The 21,705-nt window shown below is 35.1% G+C and overlaps 1 protein-coding gene across 5 annotated transcripts in view; it reads left to right on the forward strand.

Moving 5' to 3' along the window:
• Positions 1–21,705, forward strand: part of RYR3 (ryanodine receptor 3) — a 195,150-nt gene that overhangs the window by 140,346 nt on the left and 33,099 nt on the right. For 3 of the 5 annotated variants that reach the window (XM_041459923.1, XM_041459924.1, XM_041459926.1), the window contains exons 65-74: positions 2,244–2,374; positions 5,015–5,335; positions 6,746–6,986; positions 7,300–7,387; positions 7,496–7,588; positions 12,365–12,379; positions 15,371–15,541; positions 15,989–16,048; positions 17,205–17,336; positions 18,157–18,269. In XM_041459923.1, coding sequence (XP_041315857.1) covers positions 2,244–2,374; positions 5,015–5,335; positions 6,746–6,986; positions 7,300–7,387; positions 7,496–7,588; positions 12,365–12,379; positions 15,371–15,541; positions 15,989–16,048; positions 17,205–17,336; positions 18,157–18,269 — 1,365 coding nt within the window. The remainder of the gene's footprint in view (positions 1–2,243; positions 2,375–5,014; positions 5,336–6,745; positions 6,987–7,299; positions 7,388–7,495; positions 7,589–12,364; positions 12,380–15,370; positions 15,542–15,988; positions 16,049–17,204; positions 17,337–18,156; positions 18,270–21,705) is intronic. The other 2 variants (XM_041459925.1, XM_041459927.1) reach the window with 1 other exon arrangement.

Raw genomic sequence — 21,705 nt, forward strand, 5'->3', positions numbered from 1 at the left:
AAATATCTCTTTTTATGGCTGAAATAGTTCTGCTGGCTGCAGGGGCTCAGGACTAATTCTTAATTCAATTGCTGCTGCTGCTCTGTTAAGACTAACTTCCTTTGTCAAATGTTTTATCCTTTGTACAAAGACTGTTTAGCTTCTTTAGGATGTTGGAGTTATTTCTGATTTTTCTATGAACATTTCTTCTCTAAAAGTCTCCATGATTCATAAATGTTGAGAACTGGATGCAAAATGCTGTAGCTTTTGATTACTTTGAGCCCTAATGCTCTACTGAATGCATACCTTTCTTCATGGTGTTTCACTTGTCTTGGTGCACTAATAGATGACCCTTGAAAAGATACCTTTCCCTCACACTTGCCATGAGGGAGTTGCCTCCAGAGGTGGAGAGTTTCTGCCCTTTTCCCAATCCCTTTTGCAATGCCCATATCCCAGGACAGGGATCCCAGATGCTCAGCTTCTCTACCACCCAATTTCATATCGTGGGTCACAATGTCCCAGCATTGGAGCAGTCAGGTCACGAGGGGCTCACCTGACTGGTGGGTGAAATCTGTTCACACAGCTCACCAGGAATAGAGCCCAGGTGATTATCTCTCACCCCAAGTCTTCCTCCTTGTGAGGGCCATATTTCCTTTTCCTCCCTCACTAAGAGAACTGATTTTGTCTGTCTTGTATTTTTTCTGCTGTGTAGGGGTTACTGCTACAGGCACAGGTTGTTCCTCTGATTCAGCTGCAGTTTGAATGGCCCCAATGCATTGCTTTCCTCCTTCTCCTCCCCCTGAGGGTCCTGTCTAGTACCAAGCAGTGTCCAAAAATAGTAGCTAGAGTCCAGCATGTTGCATAACTTTGCACCTCCCTGAAACTGCCACAGCAGTTATCCTTCAAATATTCTGCCACTTTATCAAGCACTGTAGTTGCTCTGGGGTAAACTTAAAAACCATTGGAGCAGAATCATCCTTCAAAGCTTGGCCCCTTTTCTTCCACCTTCCATACCCCTTGTGACTATTCACGCTTGGGGCAGATCTCTGAAATACTCTCCTAAAAATCTCTTTTGTAAATCCATGGTGTGGACCAAAGCGAGGGGACGCAGCAGACCAAGCAAGAAGAGCATGCTTTCCTTAACATTCAGTGTAAGTTCAAAATCCTCAAAAGCAGTGGTAACAGGCTGAAGGAGGATAAGGGGGTGAAAAGCTGGGGAAAATTATCCATCTTCTTCTTCCCACAGGCTGGGTACAATTTTTAATGGACTCCCTGAGGTTGTGCCCAAGATAAGGGCAGAAGAGCAGCACTGAATACACATCCCAAATGACCTTCATTGTTCTTATCATCATGTCATAAGCTGATATTACACAGTGCAGCAACAAAGCAATCCTCATCCCTCTCCCTGCTCTGAAGAATATTACCATGAGGAGCACATATGGCATATATGGGAGTGTATACAGGGTTAGGTACCACAATCATGAGCACAGACCAAGGAACATTGTGACTAGTGGCTCTGGACCTAATACAATAAATGCTTAGATCACTTTTGCTTCATACCCACTCTGGTCAGATATGTTGTTATCTCACCCTTTCCTGCCCTATGCTGAGTGCCAAATAAGGGAGTTGGTTTCAAAATGGCATTCCCTGAGTATTTCCCACAGAAACATTCCAAACCACGTTTGAGAGTGTCAATGAGCCACTTGCTCAGTTCCTCCTTCCCTGTCCTTGTGGTGGATGGAGGGAAGAATTGAAGGCACTAATGGTAAATTTTATGGGTTGAGATAAGAGCAATTTACTGGAACCAACAACAAAATAAGGCAATGAACAGTAAGAGCAACAGCCCTAACAATGGTGTACAAGAAAGAGGCAAACAATACACATGCAATTGCTCCTCATCACACAGGACACCTGACAATGCCTGACCCCTAAGGAACCCTGTCCTTGGCAATGACAGGAGGTGGCATAGAATAACCTCTGGGTCCTGTCCATGCCAAAAATTAACACTGTCCTGATCAGAACCAGAACATTGGTGGAGGTGAGGTTTTTAAAACTGTTTTTTCTTGCACCACTGTGATCTCTGGTAGTTCTTTTCATGGGATAAATCAATTGTTTCTAATTTATCAGATAGTTCCTAATGCTTAAAAAATATTTTAAAAAGCAATTGTAAATACTAATATTTCTTTTTATCATGTATGCTAGACACTGAAAGCCTGGTGAAACACTTTTCCTCTCAGATGACTTTTAGTGTCTCTCATACACAGGCAGCGTCCCGCGCTTGGTGAGTGTTTAGCATCTCTTGCGGCAGCCATTCCAGTAGCATTCCTTGAGCCTTCCCTCAACCACTACAATCCACTGTCTGTTTTCAACACAAAAAGTGCAAGAGAAAGAGCAAGTAAGTACTGTTCCTCACAAAAAACAAACAAACAACAAACCCAAAAACCTGTTTACTCCACTCCAACTAAATAATAGAACTTGTATAATGAAAAAGCCCTTGAATGTCTGCCTCAGCAGAGAGGTCCTGCTACTGATGTTTTATTCCTTGCCATTTTAGCCTTGCTCTGCTTTGTTGAGACTGTGCTAAAAATGTTCTTTTTCTCCTAGTATTTTCTTATATTTTTCTGAACATGATTGAATACTTTTCTAAAGATGCATACTGTAATATTTTAAGCTTAATTGAAGATGTATATATCTACATTACAAAAATTTTTGGCAAAATACAGTTGTGTTCATGTAGCAACATACAAGAGGTATAATATCTGATTTAAGTGAACAGAAAAATAATTTCTATGGTTTTGTTGTCAAAACAGTGATCCAAAGCAGTTTGGTACAGGGAACTGCCAGCAGAATATGATTCATTCCCTGAAACCTTGATGAAAAAGGGACCTTGACAAGTTGGACAGATGGGCAAAGAACTGCCTGAAATTCAACAAAGGGCAGGGTCCTGCAGCAGGGGAAGAATAACCCCATGGACTAGTCCAGGCTGGGAGCTGAGCTGCTGGAAAGCAGCTTTGTGGAGAAGTGTCTGGGGGTACTGGTGGACAACAAACTGTCCCTGAGCCAGCAGCGTGTCCTGGTGGCCAAGGCCAATGGGATCCTGAGCTGCATTAGGAAGAGAATGGCCAGCAGGTCAAGGGAGGGGATCCTGCCCCTCTGCTCAGCCCTGGTGAGGCCTGATGAGTCCTGGTGAGTGCTGTGTCCTGTTCTGGGCTTCTCAGGACAAGAGAGACATGGACTGGAGTGGATCCAGTGAAGGGCAACAGAGACGATGAGGGGACCGGAGCATCCCTCTTATAAGGAAAGGCTGAGAGAGCTGGGTCTCTTCAGTCTCATGAAGAGATGACTGAGAGGCGACCTCATCAATGTACACAAAATATCTAAAGAGATGGACCCAGGTTCTCCTTGGTAGTGCCTAGAAATAAGAAAACAGGCAACAGGCAGAAATTGATGCACAGGAAGTTTTACCTAACATGAGGAAGAACTTTCCTGTGTGGGTGACTGTGCTTTGGACCAGATTGCTCAGAGAAGTTGTGGAGTCTCCATCACAGGAGACACTAAAGAACCATCTGGACAAAAGCCTGTACCATGAGCTCTAGGAGTACCCTTGCTTGACCAGAACCAGATCACAGAATCATAGAATAACCTGAGCTGGAAGGGACTCACAAGGATCATTGAGTCCAACTCCTGGCCCTGCACAAGACTCCCCAGCCATTACACCGTGGCCTGAGAGTGTTATCCAAATGTTTCTTGAACTCTGTCAGGCTGGTGCTGTGACCACTTCCCAAGTGACTAGACCAAGCTCCTCATAAGGCTTCCCCTTCCCCACCCCTGTGGCCCCCCTTTAAGTGCTCTCTAAAAGCTTAATTTTTTTTTTTTAATATTCTGATGCCCAAAACTGAGCACAGCAGGTAAGACCTCACCTCCAGGTGAGGCTGCCCCAGCTCAGAGCAGAAGGGACAATCCCCTCCCTTGCCCGGCTGGCGATGCTGTGCCTGATGCACCCCAGGACACAGGCTGGCCCTCCTGGCTGCCAGGACACTGCTGACTCGTAACAAACTTGCTGCCAAACAGGGTCCAAGGTTCCTTTCCATGACACTGCTTCCCAGCATCTCATTCTCCATCTACACACAGAACCCCACAATGGGCCTTACCCATTCTCTGTTTCTATTGAAAGGAACAGGAATCCTTCTACATTGAATTTCTTTTCTTGCTTGTCTCCCAGCTTACTCTCAAGGGACTCATATCTTAAAATATTTCAGCATTTTCCTCACTGATCCACAAAAGAATCCTGCCAAAATCCTTGTACCTTTAAACAAACAAAGAAGAAAAATAAATATGGGTAGATTGATTTAATATTCTTCATGAAGTTTTTTCCATATAAAAGCAGTTATGAAAAAGCTTCTGCTAGCCCTTCCTCCCTGTCAGGGCTGCTTTATAGGAGCACTACCATATCCAGGAACGGGGAGGACTTTTTCTTGAGTGACTGTCACTAGATTCCGACGGGTTGTTAATTGCTGAATAAGCATCCTTTATTTACTAATACAAGCATATGATAACTGGAATTCTTTCCTGGCATTTTTGTTGGGAGATAGTTTGTGAACTAAGTACAGTTTCCTTTTAACCTCACCCATAATTTTGAACTGTTTCTTTCCCTTTCCACAAAGTGGATTTAATCTTTGGCAAACCAGCATAAAAATTGTGAATAATTATGAATACAATGTCCAGATTATAACCAATATTAAAATAAGCTTTGTCTTCTGCACTTTTACATAACTCACCAGATAATTGCAGGGCATCTTAGGGTAAAGCCATAGCTTTATGGCAGCTATTATTTACATTATTGCTATATGCACATCATCCTTAAGACACAATTTATGAAAGGAGATACCCATGCATACCCCAAAGTGTTACTATGGCTCTGCCTGTCCAAGATGGTGAAGAAAAAAAATCAGAGCCATTTGTATTTAGGGTTTAAACAGAGATTTTCCCTTTCATTTTGCTAATTAATATTTTGGTTTTCTACCCTTACTTTCAGTTTTAGGTATGCCTGATACAGTGGAAGAAATGTGTCCAGAGATCCCTCAGCTGGATAGACTAATAAAGGAAATAAATGATTTAGCAGAGTCTGGAGCAAGGTATACAGAAATGCCTCATGTAATTGAGGTGATCTTACCCATGCTATGCAACTATTTATCCTACTGGTGGGAAAGAGGGTCTGAGAGTGTTCCTCAAAGTGCTGGGCCTTGCTGTACAATGATAACATCTGAGCATCTGAGCATTGTTCTTGGAAACATTCTAAAAATCATTAACAACAATCTGGGAATAGATGAAGCCTCTTGGATGAAAAGAATTGCAGGTACTGTAAATATTTTTTGAACAGTAATTGTACTAATAATATTGAATTACTTTGCTATGCTTTACCTTATTACCCAGTCATATAACAACAAAAAATTATAACTAGAACCATCATGAAAGAAAGATAAATAAAATATAAGTAACAATAAGAGAAATATGTTTATGTTTTATTATATAGTTATATGCATGCATTGTAGCATCACTGTAAGTAGAGAGCTTTCTATTCCTCATAAGAGATCTTGAAAATCTCCTTCCCTATGCACTGTATAAGAGCCTTAGTGCTTAATTTGGAGCTGTGAATTCCATTGCTTTTCAAGACTTCTCAGTTTTACAGTAGAGTGAATTATGTTCATGAAATATCAGGATAACAGGGAAAGAAAATATAAATGGTGAAATAATCTCAGGAGTATCCCAAGTTCAAAATTAGTTGATTTGCCTGAATAAATGTGTGAGCTATTAAATAAGCTGAAAGATTTTTCAAAATATCACATAAGAGATAGTATTTAACCTGCCAAAGAAGTTCACCATATCCAAATTTTATCATCCATATTATACAGTTTAGAATATAATGTGCAATAACACAGTTCAAGAAAATCTTTGTAAAGAGAATAATTTCCAACTAAATTTGAGTAACCAGTACCCATTAGTACTGTGGTTTTGGTGTTTTAAATGCTGGAAGATCTTAAATAATAACAAGGATTTCATTAAAATTTAGTAAGAAATTTGCTGTTTAATTATAGATAGTGTTTCCTGCAGTTTTGTACTGATTCATCTACATAAGGTGATAATATACTCATGTTGTTCTTGCAAGGATTTTTGACTTGAGTAGTTCACATTTTGACTTCAGTAGTTTGTATACAAGTACTTGTACAAAATTGATCTATGACCTTGAATTACTCATTCATTCTCTTCGTTTTAACTTGCCCAAGGCAGAGAAGTAAAGGAATTTTTTCCAGAACACTATCTTCTGGTGTGGTGGTTTTCTGACATTGAATACAAAAAACCATCCCAGACACCAAAAAAAAAAAAAAAATTTAAAAAAAAAAAAAAAAAAAAAAAAAAAAAAAAAAAAAAAAAAAAACCCAGAACAAAACAAAACAAGTATTTTTCTGAGGACTTTGTGTCTCAATCCTTATTTTGCTTAGGTTCTTAGTTAGAGACATGGGACTTGCCAAAACCATGATAGTTTAATTTATATTTGACTGACTTATAATCCAAATCCACAGTCTTTTGATCTCTCAATACACAGTCTCTATAAAGCTACCTTCATAGTTTTATTAATAATTTTATGGTGTAAAATTTATGAAGCCCCATAAGCTTTACTGTTTCTAGAACTTCAGCATTCATGTTAATACAATGAAAAACACCAGTCATGCATTAATCATAGAATTATCTATATTTTCATGCATAGTTTATGCTCAACCCATCATCAGCAAAGCCAGACCTGATCTTCTCAGATCTCACTTCATTCCGACACTGGATAAATTGAAGAAAAAAGCTATGAAGATAGTGATGGAAGAAGAGCAACTGAAAGCAGACAATAAAAATGACACCCAAGAAGCTGAGCTACTCATTCTTGATGAGTTTGCTGTACTTTGTAGAGACCTTTATGCCTTCTATCCAATGTTGATACGTTATGTAGACAACAACAGGTAAAAAACCTATATAATTAAACTCATATTTATTACTTAATGTACTGGAATCTATGATCAGACAATCAGAAGGAACACAGTTCACTTAATCTTAGGGTGAGAATCAGATCCTCAAGTTTTAATATTCTTAAATCTTAATCCTGAATAATTTAACATTCTTAAAGAAAGCCGTACCTTTAATTCACACCTTGCTCAGATGCAAATTCCTAGATTAACTAGAAAAATGTCACCTGATCTATTAAACAGTGATAATTATGTTAAACTGTCTTCTTTTAAATATCTTCTTTTAAATTTCTCTTATTTTTGTAATTAGAGCTAATTGGCTAAAGAAACCAGATGCGGATTCTGATGAACTCTTTCGAATGGTGGCTGAAGTTTTTATCCTGTGGTGTAAATCACATGTAAGATAAAATGTGCACTTTTCCTTTAATTTCATTCTATTTTAAAACATAAATGTTGTACATGCTGATGAGTTAAACTTCTGGTGATTTATTTTATTTTTTTTTTAGAATTTTAAAAGAGAAGAACAAAATTTTGTGATTCAGAATGAAATCAACAATTTGGCATTTTTAACAGGAGACACCAAGAGCAAGATGTCTAAAGTAAGTTAATTTAAAAAATTGTGGATCAGGTAAATCTACACCATGTGTTTAATATGTTGAAAGAAGGCTCTGAAAATCTACTCAGATTGCAGATGCTCTGCTGTTAGAAGAAAAATAGTTTTGCTTCTTGATGACAGATGTAACAACTAATATGCAAAATATAGCCTATGCACCTTAGAGTTCTTACTAAATGTCTGCTGTCAAAGACAGAAGATTAAAATAAGTATTGATTTGAAAAAGTTGCACATGCAAGACAATATGGGCTATATTATAAATATGAGTTATTGAAGATTCAGGAAAGAAAAAGGTGGACTATTTTATAAAAGCTAGTGAAGAAACATTGCCTCATAATTTTTATACTATATACTATATATTTTTATACTCAGTCTATATTGTTCTGTCAGCTTTGATGGAGCACAGTTCTATGTACACATACCTCTTTATATATATAGTGTGCTATATGTGCACAATTTTTCTTGTTTCTTATGAATTAACACATTCATTTATTTTTTGCTGATTTTCAATATGACAAGATGCTGATATGATGGCTTCAAAGTACATCTTGTTACCTGTACAACAGAGAAATTGTCAAAGGCTGCTTTGACCTTAGCTGAGGAAACTCAGCTAAAGCCAGATGAAGTTTAAATCTAAATTAGTGCTGGTAAATATAGTGAAGAAACCCTTTCTTTTATTCATATTTATAATGTTTTTGGAGTAATCCTATTCTGAAGGTGTAGCAGAGAAGTAGCATTTGACGTTTTGTATTTCACTATATTTTGGTTTCCTGTAACCTAGCTACTCTAAGCCCATTTTCAAACAGTAGAGAAACAGATAAAATGTACCATTAAATTTTAAAATTATCTTTAAAAATGTGTTTTAAAATGTGTTTAAAACCTAAGCTTTTTTTTTCTTTTTTCCTATGAATTTTTTAAGTTTTGAAACCTGACTAAGCCAAACCCTAATATTGGAATTTTTACAAGCAAAAATAGTGAAATAGTGTATTATCTGCTCATCACTAGTTCATGACCAGCACTGAAAAACAAGTGCAACTTACTAAAGAATTTTGTATTTGGAGACAAGGAAATTTTTAACCTGTTTTCTTGTTAAGATGCTGCTTATCAAAATTGTTTGATAGAATTGGAATGCTTGTATCATCCCTATTAACAAGCTAAATAGTGGCCACATCCAGGCTATTCAAGGAGCAGGAGCAGTTGCACAATAACAGGCTATAATATGTAGCTGTGTACTTTTATCATATGGCAATCACTGCACACTTATTTATGATGTGTATTCTAACATTAATACATTACAATTGGCCTGAGGAGATGAAAAATAGGTGTACTTTCACTTTTTAGACACCATAGATTCGAAACAGTGTATTTAATCTAAACTGTGCCCCACTTCAGTACTGATAGCAGGATAATATGAAGTGTTAGTGTCATATTTTCGTTAGTCTGGCATGGCAGGAAAAAAAGACAAGTCTTAACAAAATAAGGAATAGGTATTTCTCCTACTGTACTACTTGCAGGTTTACAATAGTTAGAGGATTTCATGTTAGTATTTTCTGCAGGAATTTTAGATCTCTTCTTCTAGAGTATTTCGGTTGCATGGAATACATTTCCTTTGGATATACTGAAGTAAATCAGGAGTGGATTTTGACGAAATCACAGGAATTTAACATCAATTATCTCTATTACCCAAATCTGATATCGAGATTATATTTTCAAATGCCTGTTGTGTATATTTAAGGATACAGATATACTATGTATGAATATACTTGTAACAGATGTGTAGATGCATGCGTAAATATGTTTTTATTCCATGGGTACACAGTACAGAGAGATTCTGGGGTTTCTTGTATGCATATAATTTTTTGTAAGCAAATTAATGTCAACATATGGCGTTTCAGGACACTGTGCATGGTTATTGCTAATAAAGGAAGAAAGAAAATACTATATTGTTCATGACTGAATATTTTATTGGTATGGTACTGTACCAGCAGGCATGATTGCAGAACAGCTGATAATTTACTTACTTGTTTCATGATGACTTAAATACCATGATAAAATATATGAAGTGTCTTTTAGAAAGGTTGTATTGGTTTTCTATAAATGGCGTTTAAGCAGGAAATTGCTAATATTTCATAATATAAAATATAAGTGGTCTAAACCCAGCACATCCAATAAATTATAGATTTATATCTGTTTTGTTGGCTTTTTTTTAAGACTGCACAGGTTAAAAGAAAACCTGAAATTCAGTTACTTAGAGAATTTCTTCTTTCTTGGAGGTTTGATATTTATTTCTATCCTTAGACATTGGTCAGTAGAGGACATTGCATTAGGGAACATTATAATTTCTTGCTTTAATATTAATATTTTTCTCAAAAAGTAGCAAGCTTACTGAATAATTAGCCCTTTCCTCTCTATCACTTATTCCTCTTTAGTCACATTATTTCTAGTGGAAGCAATCTTATCTAATATTTATCAAGCATGACAAAGTATAGAAAACTGAATAAGAACATTGGTTATTGACAGTGACAGAACATTTTGTGGTCTCCTAAAGGAGTAAGGCCCCAGGCTGATCTCAGACTGCCTTAGGTAACAGTGACAGAGGCTCAGTGTTATTCCTGATAAAAAATACTGGGATACTATCAGAATGTAAGGCACAGTATATCCTGTACAGAAGGTTCTATATCCTTACATGCCATTTGGGAGGAAAAAAGAAAGCAGAGGAGGAAGGAGTAGCATTATGTTACGTATTGGTAGCTAATATCCATGGTGACAAATGATTGATCATTACAATCAAGAAGCTCATTAAGTACCCATTGTATTTTTATTATACTATATTGACTTTGTTACTAGTTTTTCAAATAAATGTATTAACAGCTGAGAATTTAATTTTTCTTTTCTAAAAATATGGCAGCAGAATGCTCGGAGGGGAATGGTAAGTTAGAGAACTCTCAATCTGAGAGAGACTGGTAACTTAGATCACATTGAAATACCAGATTTGTGGTAGAAGTGTTGAAATGGAGAATGTAAACACATTCAACTCCACTAGTCTGTTATTTTCGACCCCTTCATAAGTGTCTTGATGAAATAGCCTTTTGGTTAAGAGGAAATGATGTCCTATTGTGCTTTTTAGTTAACTGGAATAGAAGACTGAATGTATACACTCACATGTACATAATAATTGTGTAATATGTACGTGGGCAATTTTTCTGTGTCAGTTTTGGAAACTAAATGACTATGTGGCTGGATAATACATCCTCAGTTGCTAAACATTTACATATCCTACTGGAGTTTTATTTGACTTGCCCTCATTAATTTTTATAATCTATTCTTAAGAATACGTTGAGTAAACCTATTGTAGAGGTTAGAGGCCATCAAAAAAGTCCTTATTATGAAACAACATGGTTGTTTGTACCCATCTGTAACATGTAGCACACATTGTTTGCAGATTTACAATAGTTACAGGGTTTTATATTAGTATTTTCTGCAGGAATTTTAGATCTCTTCTTTGAGAGTATTTTAATTGCGTAGAATACATTTCCTTTGGATATACTGAGGTAAATCAGGAGTGCATTATTTTTATGGTTAGCTACAATAAATTAAATATAATTAACATTTCCTTACCTTTAGCGTATACATACACCTGTATATACCTGCTGAGCCATGTTTATGCAGCATCTACATATTTCACACAACTGAAATTTTAAATTAAAATTTGCTATTTCTCTAAGGTATTCAATATTATAAGATGCTAAGATTCTAACACTTAATTCGAATATTAGTCCTTTGCTTTTCTTTACTTGTATCTGCTTTTCTCACTGTGTGGTATAAATCTAGTAGGCTATAAAAAGATTTTAATACCTTGGCATCATCATTTTGAAACTTATTCAGGTACCACAAGAAAATGAAGATCCTTTTAGGGCAGAATGACAGAAGAGAGGGCTTGTATGTGGCTTTTTTCTGCTTGTTTTTAACCAACAGCTTTCTATAGTATTTTCCCATGCCTGGTTGAGGATTCTTTTCATCTTACCATAAATAAATTATTTTGTCATTATTTTAAGATTTTTGGACACAATGATATATAATGTTGCCTATGGAATATATATTTATTTGAGTGTATTTATGGTATTAACATAAAAAATGGGAATAATGCTCTGTATGTGAGTTACAGCTGAGTTTATAATATTGTTTTTATAATGGGTACTGCTGAGAGATGCAACCTAAAGTTTTCTCTCAGGCTGCCTTAAAAAGAGTAATTAGCTATGCAATGGGAAAATAGATTGGTAAATTAAGTGCTGTACGTTGCCAGTGATAGTTTTATTTCTAAACACCTTTTTTTCTCAAATATATTTGGGTGGGGAAAAGAGGTAGAGCTATTTTTGTGAAAATGTGAATATTTTTCATTACTGGATTATCCAGAGTTCCAGACACCATTCTTCTTTTAACAAAATTGGGAAGAGATGCAGTAATCAGTGTATTGATAGGTTAACTTACTGGATGCCCTTAAATGTGCAAGCAACAAATGGAAGCGTGTGAAGAACAGCAATAGAAATTCAGGAGGTCAATAATTCAATAAAGGTTAAGCTGATTTCACTGAGATCTCATTTGGTTATGCATTTACAGTTTATTATTTTAGCTATGAGCTTAATATATTTTTACTGTCTGTCCTCATAAAGCTGAGTAAGTTTATAAGTAACTTGTAAAATTATCATCCTTTCATCTCTTTTACTTATGCTTTTTTTTTTCCTTTTATTTTTCTTTCATACAGGCCATGCAAGTAAAGGTACAGGTCAAAGTGCATGATGTGTCTTTGTTTTAGATTTAGAGATGATCAGGCTCCAAGCACTCTTTCCATTGATCATAGCAGTGGCGTCACAAAGTGAAGCACCAGGTTCCACCTACAATAAATTTTGTCCCAGCTAAAGTGGCAGTCTTTGACCAGAGCAGATGAAATTCCCTTTGGCACCCCTAAATATTGCTTAATGTGAAAATCTACTAAAGCTACATTTTAAAAACTATTTTGGATGTACATTCTGCCTCTGCTGTCCTTCTGCACTCTATTTTTTTTTTTTTTTGCTAAAATTGTGAAGTAGACATGGTAAAAGAAATGTCTAAGTAGAGTCATTAGAAATATGTATTTGGCTTATGATATTGAAGAAGAATATTTGGGAGAAATGTGCTATAACCTCTACCTCATCTGTAGAGGAATAGAAGATTTTATTAAATTCAATAAGTTTAAATAAGATACACAGTTCAAATCCTACCTTTTTTCAAAAGTAAGATGGTCTTTATTAAAGGTGTGAGGTGTGACAAAGCTTTAGAATAACCCTTATTTCTTTTATGTATTTAATGTATTTGAAGATTTCTTTTCCTTCAGTGAACTACAAGTCACTTTCTTTTGCATCATTCATATTCTTTTTTTTAACACGAATTTCTCAAATAGATGGGTACTTTCTGACCTATGGTGCATTCTTCATTGGCGAAGTAGAATAAGTAGCAAAACGGAGCATAAATCCTTTCATCTTTCCCTTTACCCTGTGCGCTGAGAAGCACTTTTAATCAATTAAACTGGAGACATGAGTTAAAAAGGGGGAAGCTCTGTTAAACTAATAACCTGATTTCGTGCTTTGCTATTGTCAAACTTCTCCAGGTATACAGAGTAGGATTTAATGACTGCCCTCATAGTAATCTCAAAGAACTCAAGATCAAAGAGGGATGGAAATATCAAAAAATATTAATTCTATGATCTTAACCAGTTTTAGCTGACTTTTAGTGTAAATAAAATATATCTTCCTTTTCATTGTGTATTTAGTTATTGCTAATCTACTAAAGAATCTGTAACTGGTTTTTGGTATATGGATTTTTTTCAGAAATATCCATAGTTGTGTTGCTGTCCTCAGACAAGTAAGACTATTACATGCTTTTAGGCAACAAAATTATATCATTCCTCCTGTTGAAGTTCTTTTAGGACAGCTAATTATTTACGCAAAATGTATCTGATTTAATGCTCTTTACATATGTAATGCAGGTATTGTGTGTGCATAGGTGCATATTAGAACTGAAAGAGACAAAATTCCATTGTCATTTAGGTTTCAGTCTGTGACTCTATTTATACATTTAGCAGCTGGAGAAGTGAATTCACAGACAGCAGAATTTATGGCAAAGGCAGAATGGATCCTCTTTTCATGTTTTGAAAATTCTCCGGTTTTAAGGTTCACAATCTTATTAATTTCATATGAACATAAAGACAATTGGATGTGCAAAATGTTCACTGGCATAAAAGATGCAGAAACCAGTATCTCTCCTCTTCCTTTTTTTTCTTTTAAAAATATGCCTATTACACATTTTATTATTCCTGATTTAAGATGCATAGTGACGCCACTGGAGTACAGTGATACATTGTGGGATTTGTTTGTCTGCTGTCAACGTAGAGTACAAATAATGTCATTATTAAAGCCATTGCATCACTATTTCTAAGGCACTTGGAAAAGCAAAGCTTTGAGACAAAGTACTCTCCTGCAATTGTTAGTTCCTTAAGAAAGGAAGCCACATCCATTGCGTGTTCCCTCACACTTGCAAAATATTTAACACAGCTATGTACGTAGAGATTCCCCATCTAGAAGACAGAATTTGCCAAAATTTATCACCAAATAGAATATGTACGGCTGCCTTTTCTCTTCCAGTGATCACTGTGATGATAGTGAGGCATTAATTGGGAAATAATGAATTGCAATGGATTCTGCTGTATCCTTATGTGGAACTACACAATCTATTATAAGAACAGTAGTTTGTAAATCCCAGTTGACAGAAGGGAAAGGATGTGGAAGGTTAAATGAAAGCATTTGTAATTTTGTAGTGTTGTATAAGCCTGGAGGCCTAGTCCTGAAATCTTATCTTAAGCAAAACTCCATTTGAGTACAGTAGGAGTTTAATCTAGGTACAGAATTCAGAACTGGGCTGTTTGTTTTTGCTGTTTACTGTGTGTTCATTAAATATATGGGTCTGTTTGAAAGATTTTGGTTCTCTGTCTCATAAAGAAAAAGCTGGATGTGAAATATGTTGTACACTGTCTGTCATAATAAGATAGGGCAGATGTTATTCTGTTGTGCTGTTTACTTCTGTCTATTTTGTTTTCCTTTTCCTATTAATGATGATATCCAAAGATGCAAAATTTCAAATTTTTTGTCACAAATTTGTCAATATTATCCAAAGCCAAAGGGCAGCACTTTCCCAGAGGCACTAATTCATTGGCATTTTATAACATTGAATCAAAGCCTTTTAAATAGTACTGTTTTTCAGATGAGACAAGTCAGGCAATATTCATTCATTCAGACCCTGGATAACTATCTTTATACAAATCTCTTACAAAAATGTAACCATCCTAAATTTGTCTCTGTAATATTGGACAAATAATAGTGTCCCCTGAGAATGATTCAGCTTTTAATTTTAGGGTTGTTTCTGATTTGAAAGGTAAGATCCAGAAAGTAATGTCAAAACCATAAGTACGAATGCACACAAAAGTGTGTGACTCCTACTACAGCATTACTGTTACTGCATTTTCTGCACTGGTGCACACCAAATGCACCATTTCCTGACCAAGCCTGTACACCCTTCCTCTAGTGTGACATTTTCAATTACTTGTACTACATCAGGAACATAGTTTCCTTGGACCGTAAGGGGAAGAGCATGTTGGAGAAGTGTGTGATCAGAAAATTAAAGTAATTTTTCTTTTTTTTCTTTTCTTTCCCCCTTTTTAATTTTTTTTAACTTATAGTCTGGAGGACAAGATCAAGAGAGGAAGAAATCAAAACGTAGAGGGGATTTGTACTCCATACAGACATCCTTGATTGTGGCTGCACTTAAAAAGATGCTTCCTATTGGTTTGAATATGTGCACCCCTGGAGACCAAGAGCTCATCTCTTTGGCTAAGACTAGATACAGCCATGTAAGAGTGTGCTTTTAATAGCTTTTAATGCAAAAATAAGCAGAACTTTCTAAAAGGAATTTTGAAGCACAGAAATCTAAGCAATCAATATTATTAAATATCTGTATGTACTGTAAGCAATTAGCTGCAAATTATTGTGCTTTTTTTTTTTAAAAAGTGTATATAGAGGTGCCATACTTTCCCTCTTACTTTTCATTTCTATACTGTGTTCTTATATCATGTTCTTTTGCACCAAGTACTGAACTATAATTAGTTAGCTTTAATTCCCTTCAAAGTTTAACCCTTGTTTTATGGTTAAAGAAAGCCTTTGCCCCTTCTGGTATCTTACACACTTTGAAAGCAAAAGAGGCTAAATTTCAATATTGAAATATAAGCTGTTCTATGTTGTAAAAGTTCTTGTGAAATGAATCATAATCTGAACTGAAAAATACTTCTACCTTTCTACAGAGGGACACAGATGAGGAAGTCAAAGAACACCTACGCAACAACTTACACTTGCAGGAAAAGGTAAAAGAAAAAAATCTGTCTTATCAATGCCGATGTGCACTTTCAAAACACAGAAAGTGCAACCGTTTTTTTTTTTTTTTGGTTTTTTGTGATACATTTTTAAAAAACCCAAAAAGCTATTAGAAAGGTTTCCATTTTAAAATTATTCTTCCTGATAATTCATTGCAATAAATGCCTTATTTGTAGCTTTGTTTGGTATAGTCAAGTTTCTGGAAGATATAGAATGGGACAAGCATGAAAAATTGCGATACTTGTAGTCTTAAAGCTCTAATTACTTAGAATCAACTTGATCCAAGAAGAAAATAAAATTGAAACTCTACTACTTCAGCTTTTCTGCTTGAATCTAGCTTTCAATAATGATTAAATTAGGTATTTCTAAAAATATATACATTTTAAAGTGACTATAATAAAATACAAAAAGCTTGTGCCATTTTAGTACTTGTGAGTTTTACAAGTACATTTATATTCCTACAATTCATATGCTGAATACACTATCAAAAGTAATACCAATATGGAGTCCTCATCCATCTGTAAATTAAAAATAATTCAGATCATTGCCTACAGTGTTTGAACACAGTAAGTAACTTGCTTATCTGTCATGGAAGTTGACTGTGTATTTGCTATAAATTTGTGTTGGCATACATTAAAATGAACACAAGAAGTACTTTAATGTGGTCTTCCTATTTCTGTCTTGCAAGGAAAAAAAAAAAAAAAAGAAAAAACCAAAACAAAAAATTTTGGCTCTAGCTCTTGACCTAGTGAAATTCCAGCTGTCTTTTCCAGACTCAAAAAAACAGCTTTCCACTCTCAGTACAAAGGCTCTGCAAGTTAAACTCAACCCCAGTACTAAATTTGCTCCTTTATTTTTAATGGAGTTAAGAGGAATAAATCAGTTGTAAGGTACTTTATTTGGTTTCATGAAATAAAAATACAGAACCTTGCTTAAGAATTGAATTCAATTGCCACATAATATATAGAATCAATGCCTTTTTTTTTTTTTTTTTGAGCACCTAGCAGATGTTAATTTGGTCTGAAAGGGGACAGAAGATGGGAATATTTATAAGCTTCTTTATTTATACTATGGGAGTAGAGGTGGTGTCAGTCAAATTCAGTGCCTCGATTCAGCAGCTTACAAATGAAATATGTTGGGTTTCAGTCTGATGATCCAGCTGTGAAATGGCAGCTAAATCTGTACAAAGACATTTTAAAGAGTGATGGACCTACTGACCCTGAGAAAAATGTGGAACGTGTGCAGAGGATATCAGCTGCACTGTATCATCTGGAGCAGGTAAAAAGCCACGTGTCTATACTGTGTTTATTTTTGAAAACCAGAGATTTTTCCTTGCAGACATTATTTCAGGTACAGTGACTGTCATCATTAAAGCGTCCAGCTAAAACTTAGGGTATTGTACATGTGTGCACACCCATGCACATACAGATGTGTACATATGAAAGTTTTCAATGTAATCTGTTGAAGTGCCTCCATTTAGCTGCAGGGAAAACTCAGGATATATTTCTACAAAACTGCATGTACAGTCATATGAAGTATAGCACACAAATTATCTCCATGGTGTAGCTGAAAACCATTTTGATTTTAGGAAGAGGTATTTGCTTGTGCACTTATTTTTAAGATACTGAGTTTAGCCTGTCTCCCATTTCTGCATCATAGGATGCTGTAGCAACTTTTGAGTTGCTTGCCTGTTCATCCAACTGATGCAATTTAAATAAAGGCATTTGTGCTCTTCCTATGTAAAGTTAATCCCTGACACAGCCCAGAAATACGTTCACATGAACTGAATTTGCATTGTTAGAAACAGACAAAATAACAACTTTTGAAATTTACCAAATAGTCCCACACATGAGGTATACTAACATCTTAAATATTCTTGTCTGAATAAACGGAGATATTTCTATATAGAAGGTCCCCGGTATTTTTCTTTATTAATAAAAAAAAAAATAAAGCTCCAAAAGAACATTTTTTTCAGATGATGCAGAACATTCATAACATTTTCTACTTTGCTAACTAGCTAACCACTAGCTGTATAGAAATTTTTTTGATGAAAGTTGAAAATTTTCCATTGCATATACTAGAAGATATTTTCCCATAGGTTGAACAACCACTGAGATCAAAAAAAGCTGTTTGGCACAAACTCCTGTCAAAACAACGCAAAAGGGCTGTTGTTGCATGTTTCAGAATGGCACCATTGTACAACCTGCCAAGGTAAGTGGCTGAAAGGTATATTTCTTCACAACTTTTATTTGCATTGTTTACTGAGTGCAAATACTGCTTGTGTGTTTATCTATGTGTTTCTTGATTGTTAGGTGTATGTAATTTTAAGAGACAAGAATTGATTAGTCATCAACTAATTCCTCACAGTAGCAAAATAGTCATCTCATGGCAAATAACCTGAGTAGGAAAATGCCATAAGAATTACATGTTTCATTTTTGTCAGTTATTCTGTATAGTTCCTCAACTTGTCTGTGAAAACCATTAAGATGTTGCTGTTTCTGTCCATTTTTTGTCTTTGATTTGTTGTTCTTTTTACTCTTTATTCTCCTGTGATTTTTTTTCTTTTTTTTTTCTTTTTTTTTTTTTCCTTTTTTTTTCTTTAAATTTTGTATGGCTCTTCCTCTCCTCTTGCATGAACACTTCATGCTCTGTAGCTTGACTGGGCCAATCTTCAGCTACTACATCAGAGTGTTATATGAATTAAAGCGACTATTGGGGCAGAGCAGTGCTGAGTGATATTTTAGACTTCTATGTTGCTCTGCTTCTTATTCCAGTTGAATGTAGATACCACAATGTCCAAAATAAAATGCATCCTGTGCCTGGATCCATCTACTGCTTTAAGCAGAATAATAAGATCATATGTCACTGGAGTAACTTCCTTTACTCTGTTTCTTCTCAAAAAATCTGTTTTATTTGGATGGAAGTTAAGCACATGTTTAATTAGGTTTGCTTCTCTCCTTCTGCAATTTTTTCTGCAATTTTTCACTTTTTGTGCTTATTATTATTCAAAGATTTTTGGCAAAGTATTTAACCATAGGGCTGTGCTGGATTTTTAAATGTGTTTATTAAAGCCAATTTACACACTTGGTTTAAAGGTCTTTGGCTAAAGGTCTGTAGCTGTGCCACTAACACACTGGAGGAACATTACGTTTGCACAGGACAAATAAAAAGCCAGTTTATACCATAAAAAGCACACAACCTTCACAACCTTCCTTTGTAGACAGAAATGAGTAGTTCTAGACTATAGTAACTTCTCCAAGTTACTATGCTACCACCAGGCCATCTTTAAAGAACCAAAAAATGGAGAGGATTAAATACAACATAAAAAGCCAGCCAGTATCAATCCTTCCATCTTCAAGAGATGTGTTTGGCAAAACAAGAGGAAGTGGTATGAAGAAATACCATTTCAGTGCAACCTTTTTGTGAGCAAGTTTTGTTTTTTTTTTTTCACAACCATATTCTGTGTTTGTAAATTCTTAAAATGTTTAGAATAAATGCATGATAACCCAAAAGTTAAAAGGGCTCCTCCTTTTTTTGCCTTACAAAGCACCCACTTTTAATTTTTATATTTGAGGTTGACAGAATTCATAACCCTTTTACCAAGAGGCAAAGTGGGTTATGAATCTTTAAATTTTTGACTTTTTAATTTTCAATAAAATATAGAATAATACAATATTGAAATGGAACACTTACATTGTCTGTAATTTTTTTTAATGTTTTTGTGTTAAAAACTTCTCTTGAGCTTTTTCTTCTGAAACTTTATGGTAGATTTTGTGGAGCAGTTTACTCCTAATTGGAATATGAATATGAGACAAATCTACCCAGCTATTTAATTTTGTAGCTGCTAAAAATGAACTCCCTTAGAACTATTTTTTGTCAGTTAATTGTGTTCTCTGCACTTCAAAACAAACAAGAGTGAAAACACAGTTTAAACTTAAAATCCTAAAGTAGTGGAAAAGTTTGGATTGGAATGGGCCTTAAAGGTCATCTATCCCAACCCTGCTGCCATGAGCAAACTTCTGGGTATATTGTTGAATTGACAGCCTCAAACCAAAGTTTTGAAGTTCACAAGCTTGTAGTCCCTTTTTTCCTAGATAAATCACAGGATCCTGACAGGAAAATAACAATCACGCTGTTATAACAATCTCCATCATCTAAATTGACAGTGTTGCTCAGACATGCCTGAACCCTAGGGAGATTATTTCAAGTGGGGTATGATTTGTTCTAGGAGCTATTTAAATCTCTTTGATCCAGAGTTTAAAATGCAGCTCTCTATCTTGTCTACTTCTTTATTTTAGTTGCAGCTTTGTATTAGGAGTGTTAGTTCTTACTTTGATGTTAGAATCAATTAATTTAAAGTGCAGTAGACAAATATTATGGTATTAACCTTTCAATTTATCCTAGAAAAGATAAATCTTCAGTAAATAATAAGCTTACTCTTTTGAAAATTTTCCAGATATTTGGCTTTCAGTATAGTTTAATTTTAATCTCACAGCTTAACATAATTTTCTGCAAAACTCACTCTAATGTCTATCAGTTTTTAGGAATTTCGGTAAGATATTTCAGAAACTAACATGTCTGTTGATATAAAAGTGTTTGTTAAATCACTGAAAAATTACTTTGACTTCTACCACAAATATTGCAAGAACTCCCTTTGATGAAAAGTCCCTGTACACACAAAACAAATAGCTATATTTAAAAAAAAAATATTTTTCAATGAATTAAACATGAGTTAAGTTAGGAAGTACTAATTCTTCATGTTCTGTGTTTATTGAATGTACATGGCTTTGAAAAAGAGTGTTATGTGATAAGTGTTTTCTCTGAGATGTGTCTATGTTTGATGTTTTAAGGAAATTAATTTGAAAAATCTTTGTCTTATTGTCTGTCATCTGTATATGCACATAGATACAGCAAAGTTGTACATGACAATTTTTCAAGCACGGTTTACAATACATTCTTTCTGACTACTTTATTGAATTTAACTTGTGCCTTTCTTCAATGAAAACCTATATGCTTTTCTTCAGACACAAAATTAGCAATTTCTTCCTGAGCACCTTTCAACGTGTTTGGCTGGAAAAAGTACATGAAAAAACTCAGTATGACAGGCTTATACTCAAGTTAACGGTAATGTAACTTGTGGAGAGCCTCTTGCTTATGCGCCCACTTCTTCCTTCCCAGCCATGATTTGATATTATCATAAAAACATGAATTTGTACAATTTTCAGAGGGGATTCTGATTGGTCAGTTTTTGAAATTTGATAATAAAACAGCACCAGTGTCAGCAAGTGAGCCTAAAGTATTGACTCAACAGCTATTCCATTATAAAATACCAATTCGTGTCCACACTGTATTTAAAAGGTGTATATGCAGTGCCTTTTTATAGCTTTTTTTGGTGGCAACTGATAAAAGCAAATGAAAAGGCTGCATGGAACAGCCTTTCTAACCGCATGTACTGCAGCTCAGAAAAATATTTTCCCCCAAAATAATGTGAAAATGGAATTATTTTGCCATTATTATGTGTAGTCTTATTGCAATGAGTTGTATTTTCTGTGGAAAGTTAAATCAATGAATAGTATAGAGTAGCAATTAATATGACATAGAGTTTTCTAAAATTGGTCATTTTGTAGAGCAGGTTTTTCTATTTCTA

The sequence above is a fragment of the Pyrgilauda ruficollis genome, unplaced genomic scaffold, assembly GCF_017590135.1.
Source record: "Pyrgilauda ruficollis isolate IOZ18807 unplaced genomic scaffold, ASM1759013v1 scaffold14, whole genome shotgun sequence".
NCBI classification, from domain to species: Eukaryota; Metazoa; Chordata; class Aves; order Passeriformes; family Passeridae; genus Pyrgilauda; species Pyrgilauda ruficollis.